General features: G+C 35.5%; 1 protein-coding gene across 6 annotated transcripts; it reads left to right on the forward strand.

The window, feature by feature from the left end:
• Positions 1–3,087: 3,087 nt before the first annotated feature.
• LOC111634741 (early growth response protein 1-like) lies at positions 3,088–27,210 on the forward strand. 6 transcript variants are annotated; one of them, XM_023379582.1, is made up of 5 exons: positions 3,088–3,192; positions 8,220–8,341; positions 9,079–9,327; positions 15,503–17,362; positions 26,676–27,210. In XM_023379582.1, exon 4 carries the CDS (start codon positions 15,647–15,649, stop codon positions 17,351–17,353), a length of 1,707 nt encoding a protein of 568 aa, XP_023235350.1. In that variant the 5' UTR covers positions 3,088–3,192; positions 8,220–8,341; positions 9,079–9,327; positions 15,503–15,646; the 3' UTR covers positions 17,354–17,362; positions 26,676–27,210. The 6 variants fall into 6 exon arrangements, with proteins under 6 accessions (XP_023235350.1, XP_023235353.1, XP_023235351.1 ...); XM_023379583.1 differs by lacking the exon at positions 3,088–3,192 and adding an exon at positions 7,040–7,254; XM_023379584.1 differs by lacking the exon at positions 3,088–3,192 and adding an exon at positions 7,954–8,032.

A 27,210-nucleotide genomic window follows, 5' to 3' on the forward strand; every position in this document is an offset into this window, starting at 1 on the left:
TCCAGAATATAAATTTATTATATTAAAATTTTTAATAGAAAATTCTAAGATTAAAATATTTATCTCATATAATATTGATTTAACATTTAATAATGGAATTTTTATTGATTATCACAAGATTCAATTTTTATTTATTTATTTTTTTAAGTTTTAAGGATGATTCAAATAAAACTTAAATTTAAATTTAAAAAAAATAAATAAAATTCATTAAATAAGTTTTATTATTTAAAAAATTATCGCTAATTTATCCACAAATTTCAATTGCATTGTTTTAATATTCTAATTAACTTCACTTTTCTTGAATTGTATGAAGAAATTTTATTGGATAATTGAAAAAGTATTGTCTTTAGAACCATAAAAACAGTTAAAATTTTCTATTTTTAAGCACAATTAAACAAAATTAATTCGAAGTTATTTGTAAATAATTTTATTTTAAAATAAATTGAATTTTCCGCCATGTTTTTTTTAGTCTACGGTTCTGTTCAGAAGCGATTTTCAATGACAGTTTCAACTTTGCCACTAAAATAAATGACAAAAAACTTTGCAATTAAAAAAAGTAATTATTAATTAATGCGATACAACAGTCTTCTTTGGTATTTTATGCATAACAGAGAAAAACTAATTATTTATTTAATAAAGATAATTTACGATGTGATAAATTCGAGTCGAGATGTATTGGCCGGATATGAAAACATGATTTTACCAAGTTGAACAACGTGATTTATAAACGAAACGATATCATTGGACCATGTCGAAGCAAAAAAACTTCTTTTACAAACTTTGCGTGACTTTATTTGCCGCGGTCATTGGAATAACTGAAAAACTCAATGTTTTCGCCTGGATGCAATGATACTTTAGGGTGCACACCTGCCAAATGACGTCAACGGATCCATCGGAACCGCTTATTGTTACATCTTTAAAAACCAATCAATCGCAGTCGGAAAACAACAAAACACGAGTACAAGAAGAGGGACATTCTACTGACCGACGACACGCAAACCCGAGTCAATGCGGTTTTGGGGGTGGCGTGGGAAACGACCCACTGCCCATTGTCTGGCCCCATCCGTATCTGAAAGGGGGTAATGTTGCGTCAAAGGGGACACAGCTTTATCAGAAGGGAACTTCTAGCGAGGGTGGATTTCTGCCCCCTAACCGTACCAACTCTGTCAACAACGTCTTTGTTGACAAAATCTGTCTGAAACACAACACGAAAACAAACTTTTCTATGAATTTCTTTTGCTTCTGTGCGAGTTTTTTTCGACTTCAATCATGCATTTCGTGTGACCAATCCGACAAATATACACCTTCGTTAATTTTTCTCTGTATATCCAGTAGCAGAACGAAATGAAATTGAATGATGCCACAGAAAAAGATCTAAAAGTAATAACTGCGTTGAAATAAACTTAATATACAATATAATACACGAGATTTAGTTCACACGCAACCGAAATTATTAAAAATAAATAAGATAGAAAATGTATGTTTCATCGCACGCAGCAGTACAATACCGTGAAAAATTCATTAATGAATAACAAACATTAAATCTATAATATTTAAATTTCACCATAATCAATTGTATTATAAAGAATGATAACATTTTATTAATTTTTTATCAATTCAACCATCCAGATGATAATATTTTATTAATATTTAATGAAACTAAATGAGATGTAATCATTTTTATTTAAAAAAACAACAAATACAATGATTGACGCCATTTTTCCAAAAACGAAAAAGGCCGCCATCTTGATTCGTTTCAATTAAATTGTGTAATTTCGTATTTTAAATTAAATATTTAATTAATCATTTAAACCATTTTGCTTTATTATTTAGCAAATTATACAAGCAAAGGTATATTAACTATAAATAAAATTGAGAATTTCATTTTTCCACATTCAGTTATGAGCAAGTGATAGTACCCTACGCGATGATAAATCTATAATTTTTTTTTTCTTTTTTTGATACCTCGACATAGATATTGGATATATCAGCTTGGAACAAACATCATGAGAAGAAGAAAATCTTGTAAACAGGTTTTTGCTCGCTTTTGGCCATCATTCCCCCCACAGTTTAAGTGTTGTAAGATGATGGATGTTCTACTAGAGAATTATATGCTACAGTCAATGCAATCTCTAACTTGGTCTGTTGCTTGCCAAACAGCCTCCTTGTCTCGGATGAATTAGAATACATACATCGATACTGGAATATACATTCGAAACATTGATCTGGTTAATTAATATTCTACAGTCCAACAGTTTTCTATAAGTATTTATGAACGTCATTAAAGAAAGATCTAAGCATTTAAACATGGTTGTGCTGGATTTAGTGAGCAGGTGGTCTTTCGATGCTGTATTCTAGTCCCGTCCGTCGGGAGAACGGTAGGACTAGTTTTAGAACTATCATAAAGGTACCGATAAGTGGGTGACTGTGTATCATCCGACGCGGGACTTTCTTTAATAAGGGGAGTGGTGGTTAGCCTCGGGCTGTGCCATTAGTTGGACTCGGTTAGTAGCTAGGTTGCGTGTGCACTGCTAGAATTTTTGTGGTTTTGCCGCTAGCATCATCATCATCATCATCCCTACCTCTTATTTTATAATGCTGTAGCCAACTCAAGTACTCCAAAATCGCGCATCTTGCTACAGAAAAGAAATTACATACCAAGCTTTAACGTGGCTTTTCCTGAATTGTGAGAAAACTTTATTAAATAATAAATCAAATTTGTTATTCTACTTCATCTTTAGTCTTTTTTTTTTTAATTAAAAAACATTTCAGAACCTCGAAAACTGTTAAAATTTGCTATTTTTCAACGCAGCCAAACCTCTCCAATCCTGGTTTCAACTCGCTGATTAATATTAATGTAATAACTTTAATGCTATGGCATTAATAGTGAATACAATAAATACTTTATAAAAATATATAAATTTTATTAATTGTTTACATAAAACATGAATTTAATTACATTTCATATTGAGAAATTATTGCCAAGACCTATCGCTAGATGGCAGTAATAAGTTTTTGCCTACTGTGACGTAGACTTGACAATACAGAAAACCAAGTTAATTTAAAAAATGGCAACAACTATATTATGTATTAGTGAGCAATTTTATCTAAGTTACAATTTAAGAAACATTACGTAAATTGCAACTTTATGTAAGCGACATGTGGAAGAATTGGAAGACACAGCACACACAGGTACGATTATTTTCTGTTGTTCTCGTGGATTTGTCGGCATATCTTTAAAAGTACGTACAAGGATGTATTAGATTTTAATGCAGTTTTGCGGAAGAATTAAACAGAATTATTAACGAATTTGCTGTTAGAAAGTGGCATTATCTGAAAATACTTTAGCTGAGGGCATTGTTTTAAAGATTGAAAAAGTTACGAGTGGAACTAACTACAAAGGATAAGTTATGAGGCTAGTCCATCATTGGGCAACGATGGTATCTCGGTTGTGTTTGCAGACATTTTTCAATAAATAAAGCAGAATGTTGGCAACCGAAAGAAAGATTTGGGCCGTCGGTTTCGATGACAGGCCTGGTGAGATTGGTTATCACAATGATTTGAAGAGCATTTCATTGTTATAGTCGAAGATCACGCATATCTTATCGACTGGATCAAAAGTGATATCGTGTGTAATGATGGCAGCTTTCTAACGAATAAACAATTTCGGGCGGTTAATTCAACCTTCAATTTTCCCACAGCAAGATGGAGTAACGAATGTAACTGGACTCGCTGGCAATTAGAATAAGCGCCGAAATCCGAGTCTAAGGTGTGGTGAAGGGGCAACTTCCGTTTAACGGCTTCTCCATTCAGAATCTGTATTCCGTTTTGGTGAGCTATCGGATAACTCGAGCGTACAGGAAGTCCTTTGTAGCGGTCCATTTAGCGTCGTCCACCCTCCCGCTACTCTTTCCGGCTTCCGTTACACAGTGGCGCGTGCAACGAGTTCCCACAGCTTCGGGTCCGCGTCCCAACTAATAATGGAAAGCCGTGTAAGCTAATGATGTGTTGACCAAACGATGCCATTGAAGAGGTTGCCCTCCTTCGGGTGAACCCGTGAGAATCTCGGGGACCGATGCAGCACACGGGGGTCTCCCAAAGTCCCACCCCTTACTTGGGGTTTCTTATTGTGTGTTGGGGGTTTCGGACAGCTAATTCGGCTCCCCCTTGGATGCAGGGGTGGTCGTGAGGTAGGACTTCCGATCGGGCCTTCTTACGTAACTTCTCCCACGCCTTAGACCCTGAGAAAGCTGGTCTCCCCCACAAGACGCCCCCTCAACCCCCGACATCTGTTGCTCCCTCGCTTTCCCCATAACGTTTGGGAGAAACTGTTACACGTTGAAATTTTTTTGTGTGTCTCCCGTTCTAGCTCCCGCAGAGATGGATCTTGACTCTGCTTCTACAATAGAACGCTATTGACATTGACAGAACTAGCGGGATATTAATATTTTTTGTCGCGCACCCCCACCACCCCGAGAAAATTTCTATTCGTCGTGGGAAAATTGCACCCGAATATAGAAGGATCCACTTAAGAGAGAGTGATGGCGAACACCTGTCAACGAGACGCGGGACAGGTAGAACGGGACTATTAAGCCCATTTTTGTGACCTGTGACGTTCCTTTCTGTCGGGTCTTGTCGAGACGCTTTCTAAAAAAGACAAGGAGCTAGACTACTTAAATTCCCTTGCCGATGTACGCCCAGGTCACAGCGCCCACCGATGTCGAATTCTTTCAAATTCAAATATTCTTACACTGGAAATACCGAACACTTCTAAATCTGGTGTTAAGAGAGAAACCAGCGACGTCTGCCATCTTGCGACTTCGGCCTTGAAAATGACTTCCGATAAACAAAGCTACGCATACAGAGCATCGGTCGACTTCGATCTAACAGCATTTCTGCCAACCGCTGTTTGTTTACATATTTGAATCGGAAGACGGCGCGCTCCAGCCAAATTCAAACGTTGCCAAGGCTACGTGATGTCATCATCCACCGGATGTGACGCGCCACAGACTTCCGGCAGACGGTTCGGAGTGGGTAGGAAGGTGCGGGAGGCCAAGTCTGTTGTCCGCACCGTCGTCGCTTCGGGCTATACCTGTTCGCCCTTATCAGATGGCGGGGGGTCCTGGGAAAGTGGACACACTCCCCTGGAGGCAAGGCTGCCGGCTGCCGGAATGTCACGTTAGGGTTCACTGTCCTCCCCTTTCCCCAGCGTAGGCCGTGCCAACCCTTCCCTCTTTCATTCCCGGCTCCAAACACTCCGAAATGCTATTTAATTATGCAAAATCCATTCACGAAAATTCTCTTTTAAATTAAAGTAAGTAATGAACGATATATATAGTCTATATTATTTTAATATGAAGATGGATACAGTAAATTTCTAATCGGTCGATGCTCCATTGTATATAAAATTCGTGGCACACGTATGTAAAAGCAGGAATTCCAGCAGATTGGCGCCAGGATGCTAATAAGCATCGTGTAATATTAAGTCGGGTTCATCCGTAAAATTGGAACCATACATCCACTACGGAAGGAAAGGATAGAAAAATCGATCTTCTCTCGGACTCCAACGATTATTATCCTGGCTAAAAGTTCGGCTTAATGTTTTTATTCAAAGAAATAAATTCACGTCAGTGCCAAACCGGCGACTCGGCCTTAAATGCTCTTTTTTTTTTCCTTTTTTTTTTTTATCGTTCTTTAATAGCTGTTTCTTTTAGAAAGGTATGAGGCACCCGTTGGCCCCTTCTCGAGACAGAGCTGTTCATTAGCTCTAAATGAACGCAGTGTGACAGTTGCATGCGTGCATTGCCCTTCGCAACAGGAGGCAAGCAGTAATTAGAATTTTTAAGTTGACGCCTGTGGGGATGTCGCCATACACACCCCCTTAATGTTAGGCCTGGATGATGCGAACGGAGATAAGAAAAGTTCGCTCGCTCGGAAACACCGATCCGTACATACACACGGACATCATCCGACGTGTTGTCACGGAGACCTACCAAATTATTCCATCCGGGACAGTCGCCTAGTCGGTTCCCCCTTTTTTTATTTTCCCCTTTCTCGCTTTAAAATATATATATATATATATATATTACTTAGAAGATCGATGGATATATTTAAAATACTAGAAAAATAAAATAATAATAATAATAATCTTTTAAACGAAGTGCATCGATTAATAGGGAGCACGCTGCCGAGATTTATCCAACAGAAATTTTGGTAGGGCCTACATTTAAGGGATTAAAAAATACCGTATCGAGTTTTTCAGTAGACGTTAGGGAAGGGTAGGACGGAAGGTTGCGGGGAAAGGCGCATGAGCGTCGTCCACAATTGTCCGTTTCCAGGATCCCCGAGCGAAGTAGTGACGCACGCAGAACCCTATCGATCGTTAGCGAGAATCTGTACTGGCGCCACGCCAGCGCCGACCTTGGTCACGTGACCGGCCTCCGAACACCTAGGTCGCTCGATGGACGGAGCAAAACTTCGACACCGCCGAGTTTCCGTCCCTGTTAATGCAACGTTCCAATGTGCACGAAGAGGATTTTCAAAGCCCGGTGTTCGCCTCTCCCGTTCCTAATTTTTTTTTCTTCCTCTCTCTCCATCGGAGTATTTGCCAAGAGCCCCGATATGACGTCAATGATTCGGTAAATAAAATTTAGTTCGGCCATTAAAAAATGCGGCGCGTAATTTGTTTATCGGAAGGACGTGTGTTTTTTAAAAAGAAAAAAAATCGGATGGAAGAAAGAAGCGGGTTTTAAACTCGCGTTTTTATTAATTTTAAAATTACCAAGGCAAGATAGTGGCCGTGACGTCATAGTCGGCCATCGCACGTGGCACGTTCGTCATCAGGAAGAAATCGAAGGGAAGAGGGGAAGAGAACTCTCTTCGCTACCTGTCTCTTCTCTCGGCGCTTGTTTGTGTTGCCGGTGCTGGCGACCTTGACATTGAAACGGTCGGTAACAGACTGCAGGCCGGTTACCATGACAACAGCATCTCGCGTGCGTCATTGTGTTACCATGACGACGCCGGCCCGGGTTTAACAGGGAGTATGGACGAGCTATAAAGTTCGGACGTTGGACTGACGTCTCGCGGTCAGAACAACTTATACGCCGTCAACGGGTCGCAACAACCCCGTCACTCCCGAGCCAGGACGTCTTCCAAGCCACACAAGCCAGCCGTCTCCTCTTTGCAAGTTACGAGCCGACACCGATCCCGAAGAGTGGACGCTTCCGTCGCATGGGAACGTGCCGAAAAGTTGAGGTGCCGGTATTGCTTTGTCTGCATGCGTTAAGATCGAAAACGGGGGTGTGCCCGGCTTCATTACGGGTCGCGTGCCGTCCGACGAAAGTGTCCACGGTCAAGGTCGCGTTAATGAATCTCGCTCCATCGATCCCTTAACAGATGCCGCTCTTTCCTTTCTCCCTTTCTCTCTCTCACCTCTCCACACCATTCTCTCGCCCCTAAGCTACTTTCCAACTTTCTGCGTCACTCCTTCACTTCCGCTCTCTCTTCTTAAACTTTCTCAAACTCCCGGTGGCGGCGCCACCGACTTTTTAATTGTTTTTTTAAATCCGTTCTCGCGCATGACGACAATTGCACTCGGACATTTTTATAATTTCAAACGTACTTTTGCCTATTAAATTAATACTTTAAAAAAATAGGAAACGATAAGAAGCGAGCGATTACACTCGCGTTATCTAATTGACCTTTACGTAGACGGGACGAAAAAATTTCCTTTTTTTTTAAATTTTTCGTCTTCGCAACCAGTTGCTTTTTTGCACGTGTGCTCGCGTCACGTGACACGCCGCCGTGACGCGTGCTGGTCACGTGATCGAGGTTGCATCGCAAGGACGTCGGATATTTCAGTTCTTTTTTTTCCTCTCTCTCTCTCTCTCTCTCTTTCTTTTTCTTTCCTGTCCTCTCGACTTTCGACGTGTTTGACCAGCAAAGCGCAATCAGGAAATGTAGTTATCGCTCGCGGAATATATCCCGTGTTATGTAATTCGTATCTACGTGTCGTCATGGCAACGATTATGACGTAAGTAACTATCGGTCCGTTACCCCAGCTGATGTAAGATTTCGAGTTTTTTTTTTTTTAACCAAGATAATTTTTAAAAGACTTTTGTGAAATATTTTTATAGATCTAGAGTTGTTTTTCTTTTTTTTAAATATTTTTATGTAAATATTTATATTAATAAAAATTTGATTTGGATTATCTTTTGCAGAGGAAGAAAGTATGTAATCAATCATTGATTGATGTAAGTTCCGCGATGTAGACTCGAATTTTTAACCGTGGAAACAAGCTCTGATTTGAAATAAAAAGCTTCCATACACAGTACATTAACAAGTGAGTATCGTAGCCACAAATGATAATAATACTAAAAAAAAAATAAATAATAATAAATAATTAAATAATCTTCTTATCGTCTTCTTTAAGAAATCTCCGTTTATAAAAGTCTATAAAATGCGTATCGAAATCTGATTTGCATAATTTGCGTTTTGTGTGGGAAGGTTGGTTGCTATGGATAACGACATACGTAGAGTACAGTACATAGTTTTATAGAGAGAGAGAGAGAGAGAGAGAGAGATTAAAATGTTTAAAAATAAAATATTCTTGCGTTAAAATTAATTAAATTTTTAATCGGTAAAGTCGAGACTTTTACCGATAAATTCGGTATAAACGTATAAAATTTAAAGGAAAATACAGAAAGATACCATTCCGGGCTGACGTCAGCGGGCCACGTGACAGGTGAGCCAAGCGTCGACGTCATTTCGATGAGCTTCCCCGCTTGACCTAGAAACGCAGCCAACTCCCACCAGTCACGTGACGTCGCGTGCCTTTCGCATATTCCGTCTGCGCGCATGACGACGACAGAGTAAATATTTCCGTTTGTTGTCATAACAACCGAAACGGTTAAAAACCGCGAGACGGCAGTCGGTGGTTTCCCGAAAAATGGAGTCAACGTGTGTATGTTTGTGTGTTGCGCGCGCGAAAAAATAAATAAATAAACGTTACAAAACGGAAGTAGATTAGAGAGCGGTTTAGTAGATCCGCATTACCTCCGGACTCGTTTCTTTTTATAGTTCGAGCCGTACGGAAAAGAATAGGAACGAAGTAAAGCAATTGTGTGCATCGGCATACGGGGAAGTTATCGGCACGCGCTCTCGACGTCATAGTGGGATGGTAGGCGTCACGTGATCAGACCACGCTAGTGTTGTCAAAACGCCAAAGGGACACGAATCGACTTCGTCCGAATCGTCTCGAGAGATTGTCGATGCGTCGTATATGGCCACTAGCAACGTCGGTCTGTCGCAGGTCGTCGCCCGAATTAGGTACTGGTGTTTCTTTTGATTAAAACAAAAACAAACAAATATGCTTGCCTTTTATCTTTAATTAATAATACTTCGTAGTTATCGATAGCTTAAAAGAAAATCTTCATCTTTATTAATGTAAAGATTTCTCAAATTCTTCTTCTTTCTAATCCGTATTGCACCACTTTTTTATGCGAATTCTTATGTAAATTCTTATTGATCCCCGTAACTGATTTGTAGTATATATATATATATGTAAAATATATATATATTTTTTTTTTAACTGAATTCCACCAATGATGAAGTAGTTTTCCATATCAAAAGGTGGAAAAATATACAAGAAAAAAAAAAGAAAGAAATTCACGTAAGATAACATTAGCCTTTGTTAAGTATTAATAAATTCCAAGAATCGAGAAGGAAAATTCAATTTAGGAATAGTTTAAAAGTAATTAAAAGTCGAACGACTTACGCCTACAACAGAATCGATCGATCAGTTGTATAGCTTAACTTATTTAATTATTAATGGATGGTTAGTAAATGTATTGTTTTCTAGAAAATGATAATTATAGGGAAAGAATTGAAGGCCCGATTAATCTAATACGCTGTGAAATGGTTAGATTTTTATAAGGGATCTTGTTATCTTTAAACGTGCTCTGTTTAGTTGTTAACAGGAGTACGGAAATTAATACAACTCTACGTAATTCTTTTTGTATGCGTGAACAAAATACTAGTTTTGTTTTTGTTCCTTTCTTTTATTGTCGATAGATGTCACTATTGTTGTTCGTTGTTTTCTCTAGAGCTTAAGAGGAGTGTGATGACATGCGTTGTTTCAAAGGCGGGAATTTCGCTTTGTTTTCAATTAACTTTCGCTCTTAACGCTTTTACGTTACATTTAATTAATTATGAATACATTTATAACATTATAAAGCGAATAATACTTTATATAATTAATTATTAGGAGTTTTAATTACGAAATGTTAATCGGGGGACTTCAGAAATCGATTTTATCCCATTCGTTACAAATGTCTCTTTTTTTGGGGGGGAAGATTTTGAGTAATTGTTCGCGTGGGTAATCTAATAGTAAATTTACCGAGTGAAGAGAGGATAAATGGGGAATTCCCATCGGGAGAAGTTATTGGTGTTAATGTTCCGCATCTGTCCGATCCGTTGCATTTAAAAAGCAATCAAGTAACACCTGCCGGGTAGAGCAGATGCGGCCGAGTTCGATGGCGAAATCAAATGATAGCAAAACCAGTAAGATAAATTAGAAACCGAAAAAGGCAGCTGCCCATTTACACTGCCGCTTTCTACTGATTTCATTCACTTTCGCTTCCTGCTGCAATTTAAAATTTTTCTCTCCTCTTCTTATACGCCGTTTTTATCAATCAAGAAACTTTCTAATCGTTTTCGGATTAATATTTCCTTAAAATTTTTCAACGCATTTTTTTTTTAATCCACCGTTTATAAATCCGAAACATTCCACACAAATCCTTACATTGAAATTCCCCTCCCCTCTTTCTATCTCTGAAGGATTTCTTTAATGTATCAATAGTTTATAAATACTTCTATATTTGATTGAATGTTATCGTTAAACCATACGAATTTATCTCAATTAATTTAAAATTGCAAATTGTTTAAAATCCATCAGTTTAAAAATAATAGAGATTAAATCAAAAGCTCTTGAGCCGGCGCTCAAGAACTTTTGATCCTTACTCAGGATTCTTTCTAAAATTAATAATTTTCATAGAAAAAGTCATAAAAGAATATCGATTTTATCTAATATTTTATATTACATTATTAAATAATGATTTATTTTTTAAAATAAATATCTTCTTGCAATATTAATATGAAAATCGATGACATTAATTCACTTAACATTAATTAGTTGCATAGTATATCTTCATTTCATTAGTAAATTCTACTTGCTGATTATAAATATCGAATTTATTAAGTAAAATATATGTTACTTTATTGAAATAAGGTGGAATTTTTAGCAATGAAATAACTTCGAGCCTTGTTTCTCGACTAGTACACCCTATACTTTAATGTGGTGGTTGTTGACTCTCATCTAAATGCAAATATTCCAAGTCCTTAATAGTCTCAATAAATCTGATTTTTATTGAAAGTTATTTATGGCCTCCGGATTATTAATACACTGGCTTATGTCATACACTAAATGTCTTTGCTTTTTTTTACAATGGAACATTCGATTAAAACTTATAGATATTACTGTTTTAATTTAGTGTTTGAAGATGTTAGAATTTTTTTAATTAATTAATTTTGCCATTTATTTAAAAATTTTGATGGAGTTTTAAAGATTAAACGATGCTCTTTTGTGTAATTTATTACGTTCCTCCCCGCGCATACACTTGCGAATTTGGGAGATTAGCTCGGGAAATTAGTAGATAAACTCGTGGCCTAACCTATTTTGTCAGTGTTTTTTTCGATGCGAAACACTTCTAAAATCGGTGGAAAGAGAATTGGCGCCTGTATTGGGAGTGCGTGACGCGCGCCGACGCGTCCGTCAATCCGACATTCCGCGTCATTACGAGATGGCGGGCGAAACCCGTTAATAGACGGGCGTGCAGAGGGGAGCGCTAACGGGTGACCTGCAGCCTTGCCACTTGCCAACCCGCTGGTGTAGAGGAAGGCTGGGTACTCGCTTCTCAGCCACTGGCAGGCGTCCAGCGTCCCGGTCGCCCCTGGCCCGCCCCCGCTGTTCGAGGGAGCCGCAGGGCTGGGAGGGTACCTCGCTAGTCACCTTTCTGCTGTCTCGCAGCCTAGACGGTTCGGCAGTCAGCTACTTGCTACCTGGACATACGGGTGAGTGTGTGATTCTCTTTCGATTGTTTCTGATGCGTTTGTTACGTTTGCCGACGGAGAATAAGACGATTTACGTCTCCGATATTCGCACCTGTTGCTGCTGACTTAGAACGAGTCGTCGTTCGGCAACACGGGTTCAGGACCCGCGCTACTGTACTTTAGCTACCGTGTCTCGTGCAGAGACGGCTTTGCTCCGCCAATTTCATCCACTTAAGAAAGAACTCGATCTCGTCTATAAGTGGAGTTGTCGTAAAAAGATTTGTTTGTTCCAAGTGGCGGTGAACAGCTGAGTGGGTTTCTTTCCAGACCGCAGGGTGGCGCTGTATGCGGTGCCCTTGTGATTGAACCGAGTACACCGCTTACGTCACGAATAAAAATTTAATATCCAAATTGTTTCCTTCCTATCGCTCGCTGTTTGCTTCCATAGAAATGACTGCTTAAATTTCATTACAATCTCAATTAATTGGCGCGTATTCTTCCTTTATTTACTAATTTTAACAATTTAGAACGTTAGCCACGTAAACAATTCACCAAACGGTTCGTTTCTATATTATTTTTTACAAAAATATCGCCGTATTATCCTCCATTCTTTCGTGTAAGTAAGGCCTATCACTCAAAACCGTTGCGGCTGCTAAAAGTTTTGTTTCGTGGGCGGAAAATTTAATAAATTTTTATTAAATTATACCAATTAATTCTGCTCGTTAAATCTGTTCTTCCCATTTAAAATATAGAGTAAGATAAATGTTCGTTCGGTAAAAGACATATCTGTGGGAAGAGGAAAGCCATTTCGCATCATCATCATCTACAATTTCTTTATGACAATGTTCTTAAGAGATTTAAACTATATTTTAAATATATCCTATCGTTTTTTACATCTCAAACTATGGCCTAGTGATGCTTATCGCGAAGAACTATCGTGAATTTTCTATTTAATGGCTTTATTGCCTTTAAGACCTATTTTTATGTTTTTGTTGAACGAGTTCGTTTTTATTCTACTTTTTCTTTATTATTTTCCAATCAAATCTAAGTTTAATTTGCCGTTAAACAATTGCAGACACTTTTACCTTAAATTAATACATTATATTTAAGTATAATTCCGATTAAATTGTAGTCATTTATAGAATCTGTCGTGACATTTAAATCGGACTTATCATAACAGAAATAATCCCATCCCCCGATGACACAGTTTCGGGGAATAAATTTATACGATGAAATTGTAATTATTTCGGTATTTATAATATGTAATTATTAAGTAATAGTTTATAAGTTAATCTATTTTTCCCCCTCCCCTCTCGAAATGTATCGAGGAAAGAAGGGGCCTAGAATAGAGAGAGATTCGTGATTTGTAATTAAAATATTTGAATTTATTACAGAAACTTTTACTATGAGTAAAATGCACAAAGATATTGCTGTATATATGGTGAGACATGCAGAAAATGAAAATTCTTCAGATCAACAAGTAATTAAGGTGAGTTCTAAACTTACATTTGCATCCTACTTTATCTATAAAATAAAAGATTTTAAATATGACTTAAGATTTTGTTCTTTGCAAACTTTTTTATTATATGATTTATAAAATTAGGAAAACATGAAGTGATTAACAACTTTGAAAAATCAGAAAATTGCTAGAAATTTTGAAATTTTTATATACTTNATTGTTTTTTTTCAGTTTATAAAAGTTTAATTTGAATTTTTTTGCATTCGTCCCTTGTCATTTCAGTCAAAGTTCTGTACGTTTAAGTCGTAACAAGCAGTTCTTTACAATGGATCTCGTTTAATTTGGCCAACGAAATTCTCCTCCTTAACATTAACGTACGGTAATTTTACTCCTATGACAGGCCTGTTAGTTTTATCATGGTTCTACAATAGGCTACTAGAACTAATCGCAGGTAATTTATTCTCTTCGGCTATAAGAGCAAAGGTATAGGCCTATTTATCTTACGGTTTTCGTTTCGAGTAGATAATGTATTACTTTCATTATAAATATTTTAAAATATTTTATGGAGATATTTAAAGAAGTTTAAAACAGATTGGTTATTATTTATTTGATAAAACTTTGATAGGACGTCAGGTGTTTAGAACAAAAAGCTGAAATCACCAGCTAACAGAATCCACCTGTTTGGTTAATTCGACAACGCCCAAAAGGCAAAATTGAACTTGTTTTATGTAAATTTTGTTTATATCATACTAAAAACTAAATTATTAATGTCTTTACTAGTGGTTTTTGTTTTATTTTTTAATTACTTACTTAAAATTTAACAATGACAATAGCGTAATTTCATTTGTACTCACGATCGATATATTTCTTATACGAGAAAAGAGTATATTTTGGCTTTAAAGCGAGTACCTCCCATAGAATGTAAAAGATACTCCTCGGAAATGTCAGCGTACAACAAAACGTCACTCCCTATATAACAACCCTACTAATTATCTCCTGAAAACCAAAAGATTTGAAAGAATAGGTGGTAGCTTAGGTTAGTAGAGAATGTTACAAAGGAAATTTGGCTTGAATGTTTTCGTGAGTAGACAACATTAAAGTTGCGTGAGAAAAGATCATAATTACATAAATTTCTTAAGTTTCCCCCATATTACTTATTTATTTTTTTTGTTTCTCTTCCTACCCATTCGCTTGATCATTTCGTGTGTAAAACTCGATAAGATCATGGCCATTCACCCAATTCTTTCTAAAGTGTCACTGATGATTTTCTAATATTAGTTTCGTGTAAACATGTTATCACTGATCTGACTGCCTGTTTGTCTCATTTAATTCGTCTTGTCGTCCATGGAATCGTCCAACTGTGATATCTTTAGATCGTTCTATGATGCATAATTAAAGCTTTTTCACTTTCATGAAGGTAATCTTGTAATGGATGTCTTCGCTTGCCAGAACATTGTATCCGAAAAATTTCCAATTGTTAATAAATTTCATACACTTTTAATCATTTAAAACTAAATATTTTATCAAATTGTTCGATGAGTTGAATTTATTTTCGAGCTGTTTGAGCGGAAAATAGAACTGGCCCAAATTATTTTATAAATTCTTATTTGTTTTGTGATGATTTGTCTGTCTAAACGAATGTTTTTCTGCAGAAAAATGAGTCACGAAATTCTCCATGATTCATATTCAGACGGAGTGGGAATTTAATTAATTAAGATAAACATGCTGACAACACTCGATATAATGCTGTTTCTTTGAAAGATTTTAATGATTTTAAGGTAGTAGTTAAAGGACTTTGAAAGTAATTTTTAGAAGCGATTTATAGTTTAAAATGCTTTGTATATTGTAACGCTTGTTGTAAATATATTTAGGTTAAAATCAGCAGTGTGTAAGGTTTATATTTAATGAGTTTTTGTGTTGTGTTTTATTATTTAGATGAATTAGTGAAAGAATCGGAGAGTCATACAGAAGAACTAGAGAATGATTGAGGGGAAATCATCAGCACATCACTAAAGAGTGTTGCAATGGTGACGTCACTCTGGTGGCACAGACTGTATCCCCGGAGTGACCCATGATTTGATGGCAGACAGTTTTCCAACCATGACCAGTAGCCATGACGAAGAAGGAAAGACAGAACTGGCCGAAAAAAACCGCAAAAGAAAGCGTTTGAGTGCCGTTTTAGATAAACTGACTGGACGAACCAGCAACGTATCAACCCGTCCGAAAGTCCGACCTCAGAAACAAGTGTCGATAGACAGTGATATTAGTGCATCCGTGCGCTGTAAATTGGGTCTCGAAGAAGCCATGGTAGAAGAAACGTCTCCAGCTCATCCGTCATCTCGCACTCCAACTCCGTGCAGTTCGGGCTTGTCGAGTCCAGGAGATACTGAAAGGAAACCTCTTTATCCCAGCATCGAAGGGGCAGAAGAAGGTTTGTTCACACCCCCCACCTCCGACTCAGCCGGGGGAAGAGAAAGTGGTCCCACTCCCAGTCCCCCTTTGGAAGAGGAGAGCAGCGACGATACCTTTTTAGCAGAAGTCCCAACACCCTACTCTCAACGACCCCTACCCACTTCCGCTCCCGCTCCCGAACCGGAAGTGGCTGTTGTCATGGGTAACGGCGCTAGTCGAAGCAAAGTTCCCCCTCTAGGGGGGAGTTTTCCCACCTTTCCCATCTGCGACTGCCATCACTGCCGTCTGCTCGCAGGTAGAACAGGTGGTCGACTTATCGGCCACGCATTGCCCGTTTGGGACGAAGCTTTGCATCAGAGGTCGTTGGCCGCTGGGTACGAAGGATATTTCCGATCGAAGCTGCTGCCCGAATTGCATCGTCGAAGAAGTCACTCCGATAGCGACCTTCAACAGTGGTTGTTAGAGTGCGGAACCGAAACGCCTATGCCGCCGCCACCCCCTCCCAGACCGTTAACTATGCCTCAGAAGTCCGGAAGTTTAGAATCTGATCCGTCGACTCCTCAGGATTCGCCTCTCGATCTGTCGACGAAACCACCTCGATCGGCAGAAAAACCATTCGGTAACCTCTTATTACAATCCACAGTCGTATACGGAGGAGAACAAGAAGGCCCGAGACTTCCTTATCCTCTCACACCATTCGATATCGCTCCACTTTCTAGCAGTCCTCGAGGACTTCTCATTCCCAAAACCTATTCCATGACAACGGGAGAGGTACCGAGATCCGAAAACAGATTATACAACCTAGAAGTATCTCCGGTAGTCGAAGAAGTATCCAGCGGAGCTGAAGTAGCTTATGTCTGCCCCATTTGCGGTCAGATGTTCTCATTACACGATCGTCTCGCAAAACACATGGCTAGCCGTCACCGCAGTCGCCAAACTGATAGTTCGACGACAAAAACTTATGTTTGTGAAGTGTGTAACAGATCGTTTGCCAGGAGTGATATGCTAACCCGTCACATGAGGTTGCACACGGGGATCAAGCCGTACACCTGCCGAATGTGTGGCCAAGTTTTCAGCAGAAGCGATCATTTGAGCACCCATCAAAGAACCCACACGGGAGAGAAACCTTACAAGTGTCCTCAATGCCCTTACGCTGCGTGCAGAAGGGATATGATCACTCGTCATATGAGAACGCATGCGAGGTACGAATTGCCGGATAGTAGTTCGAGTATGGAAGGCGAAACCTGCGATTCTCCTAGGGACAAGGCCAGTCCTACGGCACCGGCGGAAGATTTACGGCCCACATCGCCGACACAGAAACTCAGTGCCTTAACTGTACGCAGTCCTATGATGGAAAGATTGGCAAAAGACTGATGCTAACAGGTAAGTTTGCTATTTTCCATCTCTCTCTCTCTCTTCTCCTACCACCCTATTCGATACAAGTTTCTTCGCTCTTCTCTATAATCCAACTATTGATCAACTTCTATAACCTATCTTTAAGTTTCACGTCTTAATTAGAAGAGATCCGTTCATTAAAGATCGCAATCTTGTCACTTATCTTATCGTAGAGGGGCAAAAAAAACGAGTTTTATTCGTGAGATTATTTTCCTACTGTAATTTGCAGATTCGAAGATAATTGTTTCTTTACGAATGAGATTATAAATGTTAATTTGCCAGTTAATCAGAGTGGGAAATCGCGCTTTTCCTTTTATCTAACTTAAGAATAATAAAAAATACGATACCATCGATTCCTCTCTAATCAAACTCGGCACTTCTTCAAGGCCTAGCACATGTTAAACTATCGAATTCTCTTCAAATAAAGAAGTAGAATGTTGTTTCTCACTCAATCTTTCCTTTGAAATCACCCTCTAAAGAGAGCCAATTCGGAAAATTTATAGAATATAATACTATTTATATTTACTATTATTTATTTATTTACTCATTCGTCATATGGCAGTGTGTGTTATATCTCATCTGGCAGTGTCACGCTGTGATTTCCGACATTTTTCGCTCCTCGTTGAATGAAAACAATCAGAATCGGATTTTAAACTCAAACTTAATTGAATTAAATTTATGACAATTTTAATTTTTAAGTGTTTTTTTTTTAATATACAGAAATTAAATCGTTATCTAATATAATTCTTTTTAAGAAAAGATCTAATCAAAAGTACCTTAACGTTATTTGTGAGTTGTATGCGATGGTATTTTCTGTTTATTCTACAAACGAGTGTAAAGTGGGGTTCTTTTTTATTTCTTCATGAAATGAATGTGAAATTGAAATGTCATTATAATGCTCTTAAATGAAAATTAGCGATTTTTTTTTAACGATAAGATCTGTTTAAAACATTTAGACCTATAATTGTGAAAGTAAATGACTAAGTTTCTTCTCATTACGTTGCGAGACATGAAATTATAATAAGGTTTATTACATGCAAGAGAAGAAATGACATTTCCTCGTGTAAAGATAAAATCATTAAGAATCGAGATATGAAGTTTTTCATTTAACTACCTTGAAATTTTTCATAGATGCAAAGCGCTTTTACAAATTAATTCATAAAAAAGATAAAAGGATAAATAAGTAAACACGCTGAAATTCCATGTTAAATATTAATATTTCAGTTTATTTCTTTGCAACTGATAAAGATTTGCCCACTCTTAAGATCTTCTTCTTCGTATAAAACGTCAATTTCTATCATAGAAATGGAAAGAAAAGGATTTCTTCTGTCGCTTCTTTTGCATAATTCTTAAATGTAAGATAAAAATTGATTTTCACTGATAAACAGTGAGAAGGTCAATGGATGGATTTTTTTTATTCGAAATGGCATTGATGGTAGAGAAGAGAAACGTTTGTTTGTCTCCTTGTTGCAAAGCGTTGGTCGTTCAGAGCAATTTCTGTAATTAAATGCCTGTCGTGTCAGCGTCCAGCCAAACGGATGGATGTGGAGGTGGGACATGATCACAGCAGTCAATACCGACTCCAATCGTGGAGAGTAGGTGGAGCCACCCATCTACAAACCAGTTTGTGCGCACCACGTGATGCGGTTGAAGTGTGGATGTCAACGAATTAAATGTATCTCGTTTCGAGAGCTATTCGAAGCGACCACCAAGTGTGACGTCCTGCCAATGGATTAGTCATATGAAACTAGTCGATATTCAGACTATAAGCACCGTGTCGACTTCATTAACGATACGCATGGCTCATCAGGAACAATCTTCCATCGACTAGAGATCATTTTCGCCTTTCATGAGTACCTATTTCACTTTTAGAAATGAATAATTCGAGCTTTAAACCCTCTAAAATTAGACAAATTGTTAAAATAAATATAGTAGAAAAGAAAAATTCTCTGGTAACTTAAGAGAAAAGCGAAAAATGTAGCATTAAGTACATAGGAGAATACGGGATTTGTTAAGCTTGTTATGTCCTCCCCTCTCTCTTTTTTTTTCCCCTTCTATTACATCGTTCTGCGTTTTGTCTCGGTAAAGCAGAACTTGCCAACCACTTCCTCGAATATAAAGACAAAGTTAGATACAAAAAAGAAGAGATTCCCAGACGTACTATTCCTCTTCTGTGTTGTTCTGAGGGTGCACTAAGAATAGGAGGGCAGCAGCGACTTTTGAACCACTTCCAAGTCGGACGGCAAACAATCAAGAGAATGGCTTGCGAAGGCGGCGGCGGCGGATGCCTGGGTATTTTAGGAGCGGTCTTAATCCTTTGATCACTCGACACATTTTAAAGCTAAAAATAGTAAAAGAATAGAAAGATGCATCATTCTGTAGAATCCTTTGTTGTAAAGAAGTCGTGCTATTTTCTGCAGGATTGAATACAGCCCATTAGTCCAACTAATCGTCTCTTGTTCCAAGTGGTACGTTCTAATTACCAGCTGTCGTTTCAGAAGAAAAATTAATGCAAATTAATAAAATTAAAAACTTCTCATTATTTTCCCTTGTCATTATAACAAATGCAATATTACGATCGATTTAAAATGACAAATTTTGATTCATCTTTATGGATGAACTATTACGATCTTTAACATACTTTTCCATGTTACAATTCAAACAAATCAGCCTTATTACAAATCTCTATACTTCAGGATAACATTATATTTCATTTTTTTAATTCTTTATAGAATGTTAGCATGTAAATTCCTTTATAAATTTGCACGTTTTTAAAGTAATTTATTTACATCCCAAGTTAACAATAGGAAAATATCGTGCATGAAAACCTTAACGTTTAAATCTAAAATTATGTTAAAATAAAATATATTTTATTAATAAATTAAAGGTTAAAAAAAAAACCCGAATTAAAACAGATTAATACAGAACAAAACGAGGAAAGTGATGTAACTGTAGTGAAGACAGAACGAAATTTGATATTTGTAATGGCTACAATTGACTGAACATGTTTGCAGGAGGCACGCCGAGAACATTTAGATAAAATATAGTATGATTATCTACTGTAGTAGGCGTAAAAATAGATAAGTTTGCTAAAGATTTATCGTTTGTTACTGAATGCTATCTGTAACCTTGAAAAGTAAACACAACTATATTTCTAGAGTAACTTTTATTAAAATATTCACTTCCGTTCCTTACTCTAGAATTAGAAACAAAGATATTCTTGCCATTGTAAAAATAAAACAAAGTGATACAGAGTACAAACGCGTCATTAGTTTAGCTATAGAAAAACTTTTCATCGTTTTCCTTTCCTTTTTCCTTTCTTTTCTTCCCTTCTTCATACGAGAATTTATTGTTTTCCAGTTTAGTAAATTATATCCTTTTAATATAATAAATGCAAGAATTTTAAATTTTATATTAAATTAAAATATAAGAAATTAAAAATGTTACCTCGTTAATTGTTTATAAACACGTGAATTTTAAGCCCTTTTTTTAAACCCTATTTTATACGAGAATATTATAAGAAGCTTATAGGATTTTAAGCTTATTATTATTATTATATGATTATAAATTATACTTTTTAGAATAATGAGGAATCGGATCGTGTTGTTGTTAAGAGCAATTTCGGTAAAGGCCTTATTAGAAACTGTTATAAAAGTTGATTGGTTTCTTTATAGAGAGTAAACATCAATTACTAAACTTCTAGATCTATCAAAAGTTCTGTAAAACATCGATTACAGATTGAATTCCTCTATGGATGTTAATGTCAATATTAATGGATCAAGCATCTTATCAGTTTGATCTTTTCTAGAAGAGGATAGTAAGACAGTTCATGGTTTGAGATCCGTAAAATAATTGAATTAAACGTAGATAGTTATTAAAGTTATTTGGTTGTGCGATTAGTTTATGAGATAGAAGAAGAAAAATCAACGTTGTATGATTGTATCCCGTTTCTTCAATCCAAAACAAAGATCATAAGAAGAGATTTTATAAAAAGATTAAAGTCCAGTTTTTATAAGATCAAAAACTGCGACATTTTCGTGAAATTCTTAATAGTAATTCTTTGAATCTCTTCTGGTTGAGCGATTATTGTCTTGGCAGAAGACCTGTAATTACCTACGAGCATCGTAATCGTTTTCTGCGTAACAAATCATTAATATTCTCAGCCATTCTTTTCTGTTTTTACCTCAACATAATTAATATATTTAAAAGCATACGAGGTATCCCGAGTGTCCATTATGAATGGATTTCGAATATTTCAAGAGGAAATGTTACTAAAATTTTCTATGTTTAAAGATAAATATCGATTTGGCATATTCTTTTCAATGTTTTTCTTTAATTTAAGGGATTAAATGAAGGGAAACTGTATAAAAAAATTAGTTTTTTACGTATTAATTTACAGTTTAAAAGAGTTTCGTGTGATATTAAGTTTTAAAAAATTGGATTATAAAAAAAGAAATTGGAAATTTTTACACATTTATCCAGAAATTATTAAAATTATCGTCTATTATATTATTGTATTTTCTATCTTTTTATCTTATGAAAGTGCATTATAATGAACAGACCAGAAATAACATCAGGAAATGAGTAAGATAAAGAGTTACAATAGGATTTGCCTAATATTGAGTATTTTTCGTGCCAAAATTCGATTTAAATCATCGATAAACTTGGTTTTAACAATACTAAAAGCTACATTTTCGTTAGAAGAATCTTAAATAATCATTTTTAAATTGTTTAAATGGCAATTTTAATTCAATAATTTAATTTTATAAGCTTAAAATGGCGTAGAAAACGAATCTATAATTCATTATTTCCAGATTATCGTGTTAAATAAATAATTAAATCATTGAATCACTTCATTTTATTATTATTTTACGTTATTTTTACTTATTTATTTTCGACAGATCATCGTACAATTTATTTATCATGAAAAGTTCAATGTAATTCTTCATGTTTACATGCCACATTTGGAGAATTAAAACTTAAATTCTACAGTTATTATGTTATATAAATTAGGAAAAAAAATTATTATAAAATACTAGCCATAAACTGTTTATTTTAATATTATTTTTGATCATTTATAATTTATCATTAGCATAAGAATGAATATGAATTTATACGCTAATAAACTGTATAGACGATCGATAGTATTTTTTATTTTGTAAATAGACAAATGTAGAATTGTAAACAGAATTGTATAAATATTATAAACTAGAACACGACGTATCACTCGAAATGTTTTTAATATTAAAGCTGAATTTAATACTATGAGAAACAATTTTTATTAGCAATTATTTCCTTCTTTTCCATAGATTTTCATTAAAGTTAAGCCGATTTCTTGCAGTGATTTTCATTAAGATTAAATCGAAAACCATTATTTAATTCTCTCCTTTACCGAAATTATTATAATATCAATTCAGAGATGATAATTGAAGGATATTAAAAGATTAATATGCATTATTTATAGTAAAAGATTCATCAAATGCACGTAAATATGAAAGCATACGCTTGAAATTTGTGTTAGAATGCTTTTATTTCTTTTTTTCCTATTGATTTCACTAAGACATGCGATATATAAACTTGAACTTATGCCTTTAGTTATGCTAGACGTGTCTCCTTTTGTTCGATTTGGTCCATAAATTTATACTTAATCCGAAAAAAAAAAGAAAAAAAAACATCCTAATCTGATCGGTAGAGGAGAAAGAGATGCTGGTAGTTTATAGAATGGAATTCCAATTCTATTCTATAAATAACTCTCATTTAATTTCCAAATTATATTTCCCTTAAAATAGCCCCATGCAGATAGTAATCCTTCAGGATAAATTAATGTTTCTTCCACTTTTATCTATATTAAAACAATAGAATAGTCTATTTACAGGATCTCTATACTCTTATGCTTGAATGACAAACAAATATCCAGCATATGATTCGTATTATAGATACAAATAAGCTTATACTTATATTATAGACTAATAATAGTATTTACGTAGTCTACACATATGCCTGATAGTTGCTTAGATAAAATACTTTAATACTTTAACTTAGATATAATCCCCTCTTTTTTTATAGTAAATTACTACAAAATATAATCGTAAGTTATCGATTTAGTTAACAAGAAACTATCAATGATATTTGTGTTGAATGATGTAGAACTATACTGTTTACAAATGTACTGTACAATACAGTACATTTAAAGCCGATCTACGCTTCAATACAAATACTTTCTCAGCCTATTTTCAATACAAAAATTGTATTTTATTGATTTTTTAAACACATTTAAGGTCTAGTATTATTTTTTTATTACTTATTAAATTTATTAGAATAAATTGAAGCGATTTAAGGCAATGTAATGTTCATTTATAGGGCAGTAAGTAGTAACTTAAAGCTATCAATTATGCTATAATCTACCTCAAAAATTTCATATAATTTTCTCATATTTCGTGTATATTTATATTAATAATATAATTTTTAAGCTGTAAAGTGGCTCTTAATAAATCAAATCGCTATATTATTAATAACACTGGCAGGCCTGTGTCCCTTTCTTAAATTAAGATAATTTTAGAAAGTTTACTCTAGTTATAATATTCGATGAGAAAGAAATTAGAGCGTAGACATTATTTCTTATTAATTTAAAATATAAATACGAAGATGGATCAAAATAACAGGGTGAAATTATGTCGAATTAAGTTAACCTTTAGATCAGTCGAAGGGGAGTAGCGAGCTGTTAAAATCTATGGAGTACGAAAGCGTTTGAACTTTGTAGATTATACAATAAAACGATGAGACAGTTTGATTTTGGTCGGCAAGTTTAAAGTAGTATTTTGGTTGTTTCATAGAGTATGGAGTGTCTCCTTTGTATCCCCCTAAATCGCCACGCGTTTGGGATGGCCTCCGGTAGGAGAGTCAGGACATCAGGAGGCTGCTCTCGGGCTAGCAGCAATTATCGTCCCACATACCATTGCTTGCGTGAGACAGTTGCCTTGGCAAGGGGTGGGGTCGAAGTTGGCCACTCGGCTTACTCCCAGCTTACACGGATAGCTCTAAGTGCAATTTAAGTGTTTAGCACCTAGGTCGTAAAATTGGAAGAGTCTCGGAGATTTCTTTGTTCTTGTTTGATTTCTGAAGCTAAGATGTAAAAAACAACAATAGAAAATACAACCGAGAAATTTTTTTTCTTTTTCTTTATTAATTCAAACTAATAAAAAGTTATTTAGAAGTTTTCTTAAAGAAGAGAAATAATAATAAAGATCTGATGAGATTGAGTCTATCTTCTCCATTGAAAAGTTATAAGTGATTTTGTGTAACTCGATTTTTAATGAGATGTATAAAAAGTTTATTTAAAAAGAAAAAAGAAAGAAAACTTATTTATGTTCATAATTGAGAATAATAACTCTTTGGCTTTCTTTAAAAAAAAAAATTGTCAGAGGCGATCTAAAGCTGAAGATTCATCTCCGACCGGGTCTTGTGTCGTGATGAACGACAGGTGGTTTCTCAGGAAGTAGTTAATTTTACAAAGTAAGAGGAAGACTGGAAGAACCGGCTAAAAAAAAAAAAAGGGAAAAAAAGGGCGCCTGTGGGGGAGGTGTGTCTGATTAAACCCTCACGTATTGGAACAAGGTTCGAACTAGCAGTTTCTCCGGCGACATTTAACCCCAATTCAAATATACTTAATTTCTAATAGGATGAATGAAACCTTACGAATGAGATAAATCCTGCTTCAGGGGGCTTCAAGCCTTTAGAATGAAAGCTCTCTAGATTATTGATTAGCTAATCCTGTCACATATCCTGTTACGATAAAAGATGTTGTCTAGCGATTAGTCTTTTGGGAATCTCTATTTAGTTAAAGCCATTAGAGAAAATCTATTTTGTGGTTTTGAAAAATAATATACTCCTATATGTTTTTAAAGCATATATAAGTCTTCCAGCTAGTTTATATAGGAAGAGGTTAAGGTTCGAAATCCCGACGTGGATATCGAATCGAATTAAACATTATTGGGACGAGCAAGAGGAAGAGCTTTGCCTGCAGAACCAGACGTCTACCAACGCCCCTATTTGTCACGTGAAGACGAGGTCACATACCAAGTGGCGCCAATACACTTCACTTATTATATGTTGCATTATGTCTGCCAGCTATACATAATCGACGGATGGCCTCCGAAAGCCTTGTTGACGTATTTTGTGGACTTATGAGAAGTAAAATTAGCTCGTTAATGATTTCGCCCTCGCTCCTTTCTAGTTTCGCTCCAAACTTCTGTCCCAGAATTCGAGTGTTGGGTTAATGTCAATTTTTTAAAAGAGGCATCTTTATTTAGTTGGAGTGTGAAGTGTAAAGATCTTTCTAACCTACTTCGAATAAAGATATTGTTTTATTTGGCAACGTTAGCATAATTACATCCTTAACAGTTGCAGTGAATTTTCCACAGAACAAAACCTTTCGTTTATGTATACGATTCGATATAGTTTACTACATAACAAGTGAAACGTTACGTATACATTTACTTCTATTTTTAATATATAAATGAATATAAATTTCTGAAATATATTAGTGAAGAAAGTGTTTAAGTTAACATAAGAATTCTATATAAAATTCTATATAATTCCAGGTAATAAATATTATTTGATACAACTTTTAAGTATTGAAAATTGTAATACAAAAGGTACACTTGTTTGTGTAAAATAGTGTACACTTTTATGTCAAAATGACGTCTTTATCAGATACATTTACGTAAGAAAACTGTAAAAAATGACGTCAAATTGATTTAATAATGTACATTATTTTGTATCAGTCCGTAATTTCTTCAAATTATTGCGTTTTGCTTCTTATTCTTTACTGTTTTTAAGGCAAAATTTCATATCTATACATAAATTATACATGTTTTAAATTGACTTTATATCATTCTCTCTTCAATATTAAATATGGAAAAAATATCTGGTAAACAAATCTTATTTAATTTTCTTCTAAACTTTTTCTTATATAATTTAATAGTAATAAATATAAAGTTTCAATATAAATAATTAAGTAGAAATAGGCTTGAATTAGACGAGATTCTCGTATTATATAGGCTATACTAATTGGATTATTAATATAAATACAACAGTGGATCTAAAACGAAAATTGAAGTGCAAAAATGTATTGCGTGATTGATTTAAGCCATATCAAAGCCTTATCCCATTATCAGAAATTCTTTTAACCAGTCGTTACACTATAAAATTACTAAACTAATTCAGTATATTTGTATACATTTAAGAAAATGTAAGCATTCCATTCAAAATTAACGTAACGTATTTTTATTTTATTTTACAGAAATTAGAAAGAAGTAATGATCGGTAGATGAATTTCCAAACATTTGGATGGATTGGAGTGCATCTAAGTAAGGTGCCTAGCCAGTGGATACACTTTGGAACAGTCTATGTGATTCAGTGCCTGACTCAAATGGATGATTAGTTTTATTTACTCAAAGAGAAGAACATTATTTTATGGACAATCCCCTAGATCGACCAAGAGGTGTCCTGGACATCTAATACTCCTATGTAATTGCTCATTCTACCTGTAAGAATTCCAAGAGAGGTACATTTAATCTTCAAATGTAATATAATCGTGTTTCAGTTTTGTGCCAAACGGCTTCCCCTTCTTTACGAAATGTTGTATGTATTATTGTTGTTTGTTATTTGTTGTGTACAGGTTTTTCGGGACGCTCAAGGGATTCCAAGAGAATAATTAAAAAAAAAGGAAAAAACAAAAAAAATAAAATAAAATAAAAAATTGAGACGGCGATACCACATGGCTTCGATAGGCTCTATTCCTTCCTCTCGGGAAGATCTCTTTCAGGCTAATTATG

This window comes from Centruroides sculpturatus, unplaced genomic scaffold, assembly GCF_000671375.1.
Source record: "Centruroides sculpturatus isolate CEXI.00-Female unplaced genomic scaffold, Cexi_2.0 scaffold462, whole genome shotgun sequence".
Lineage (NCBI taxonomy): Eukaryota > Metazoa > Arthropoda > Arachnida > Scorpiones > Buthidae > Centruroides > Centruroides sculpturatus.

Bases quoted from the DNA above. Each gene is read 5' to 3' on its own strand.
- LOC111634741 (XM_023379582.1), top strand. From the start codon at position 15,647: ATGGCAGACAGTTTTCCAACCATGACCAGTAGCCATGACGAAGAAGGA.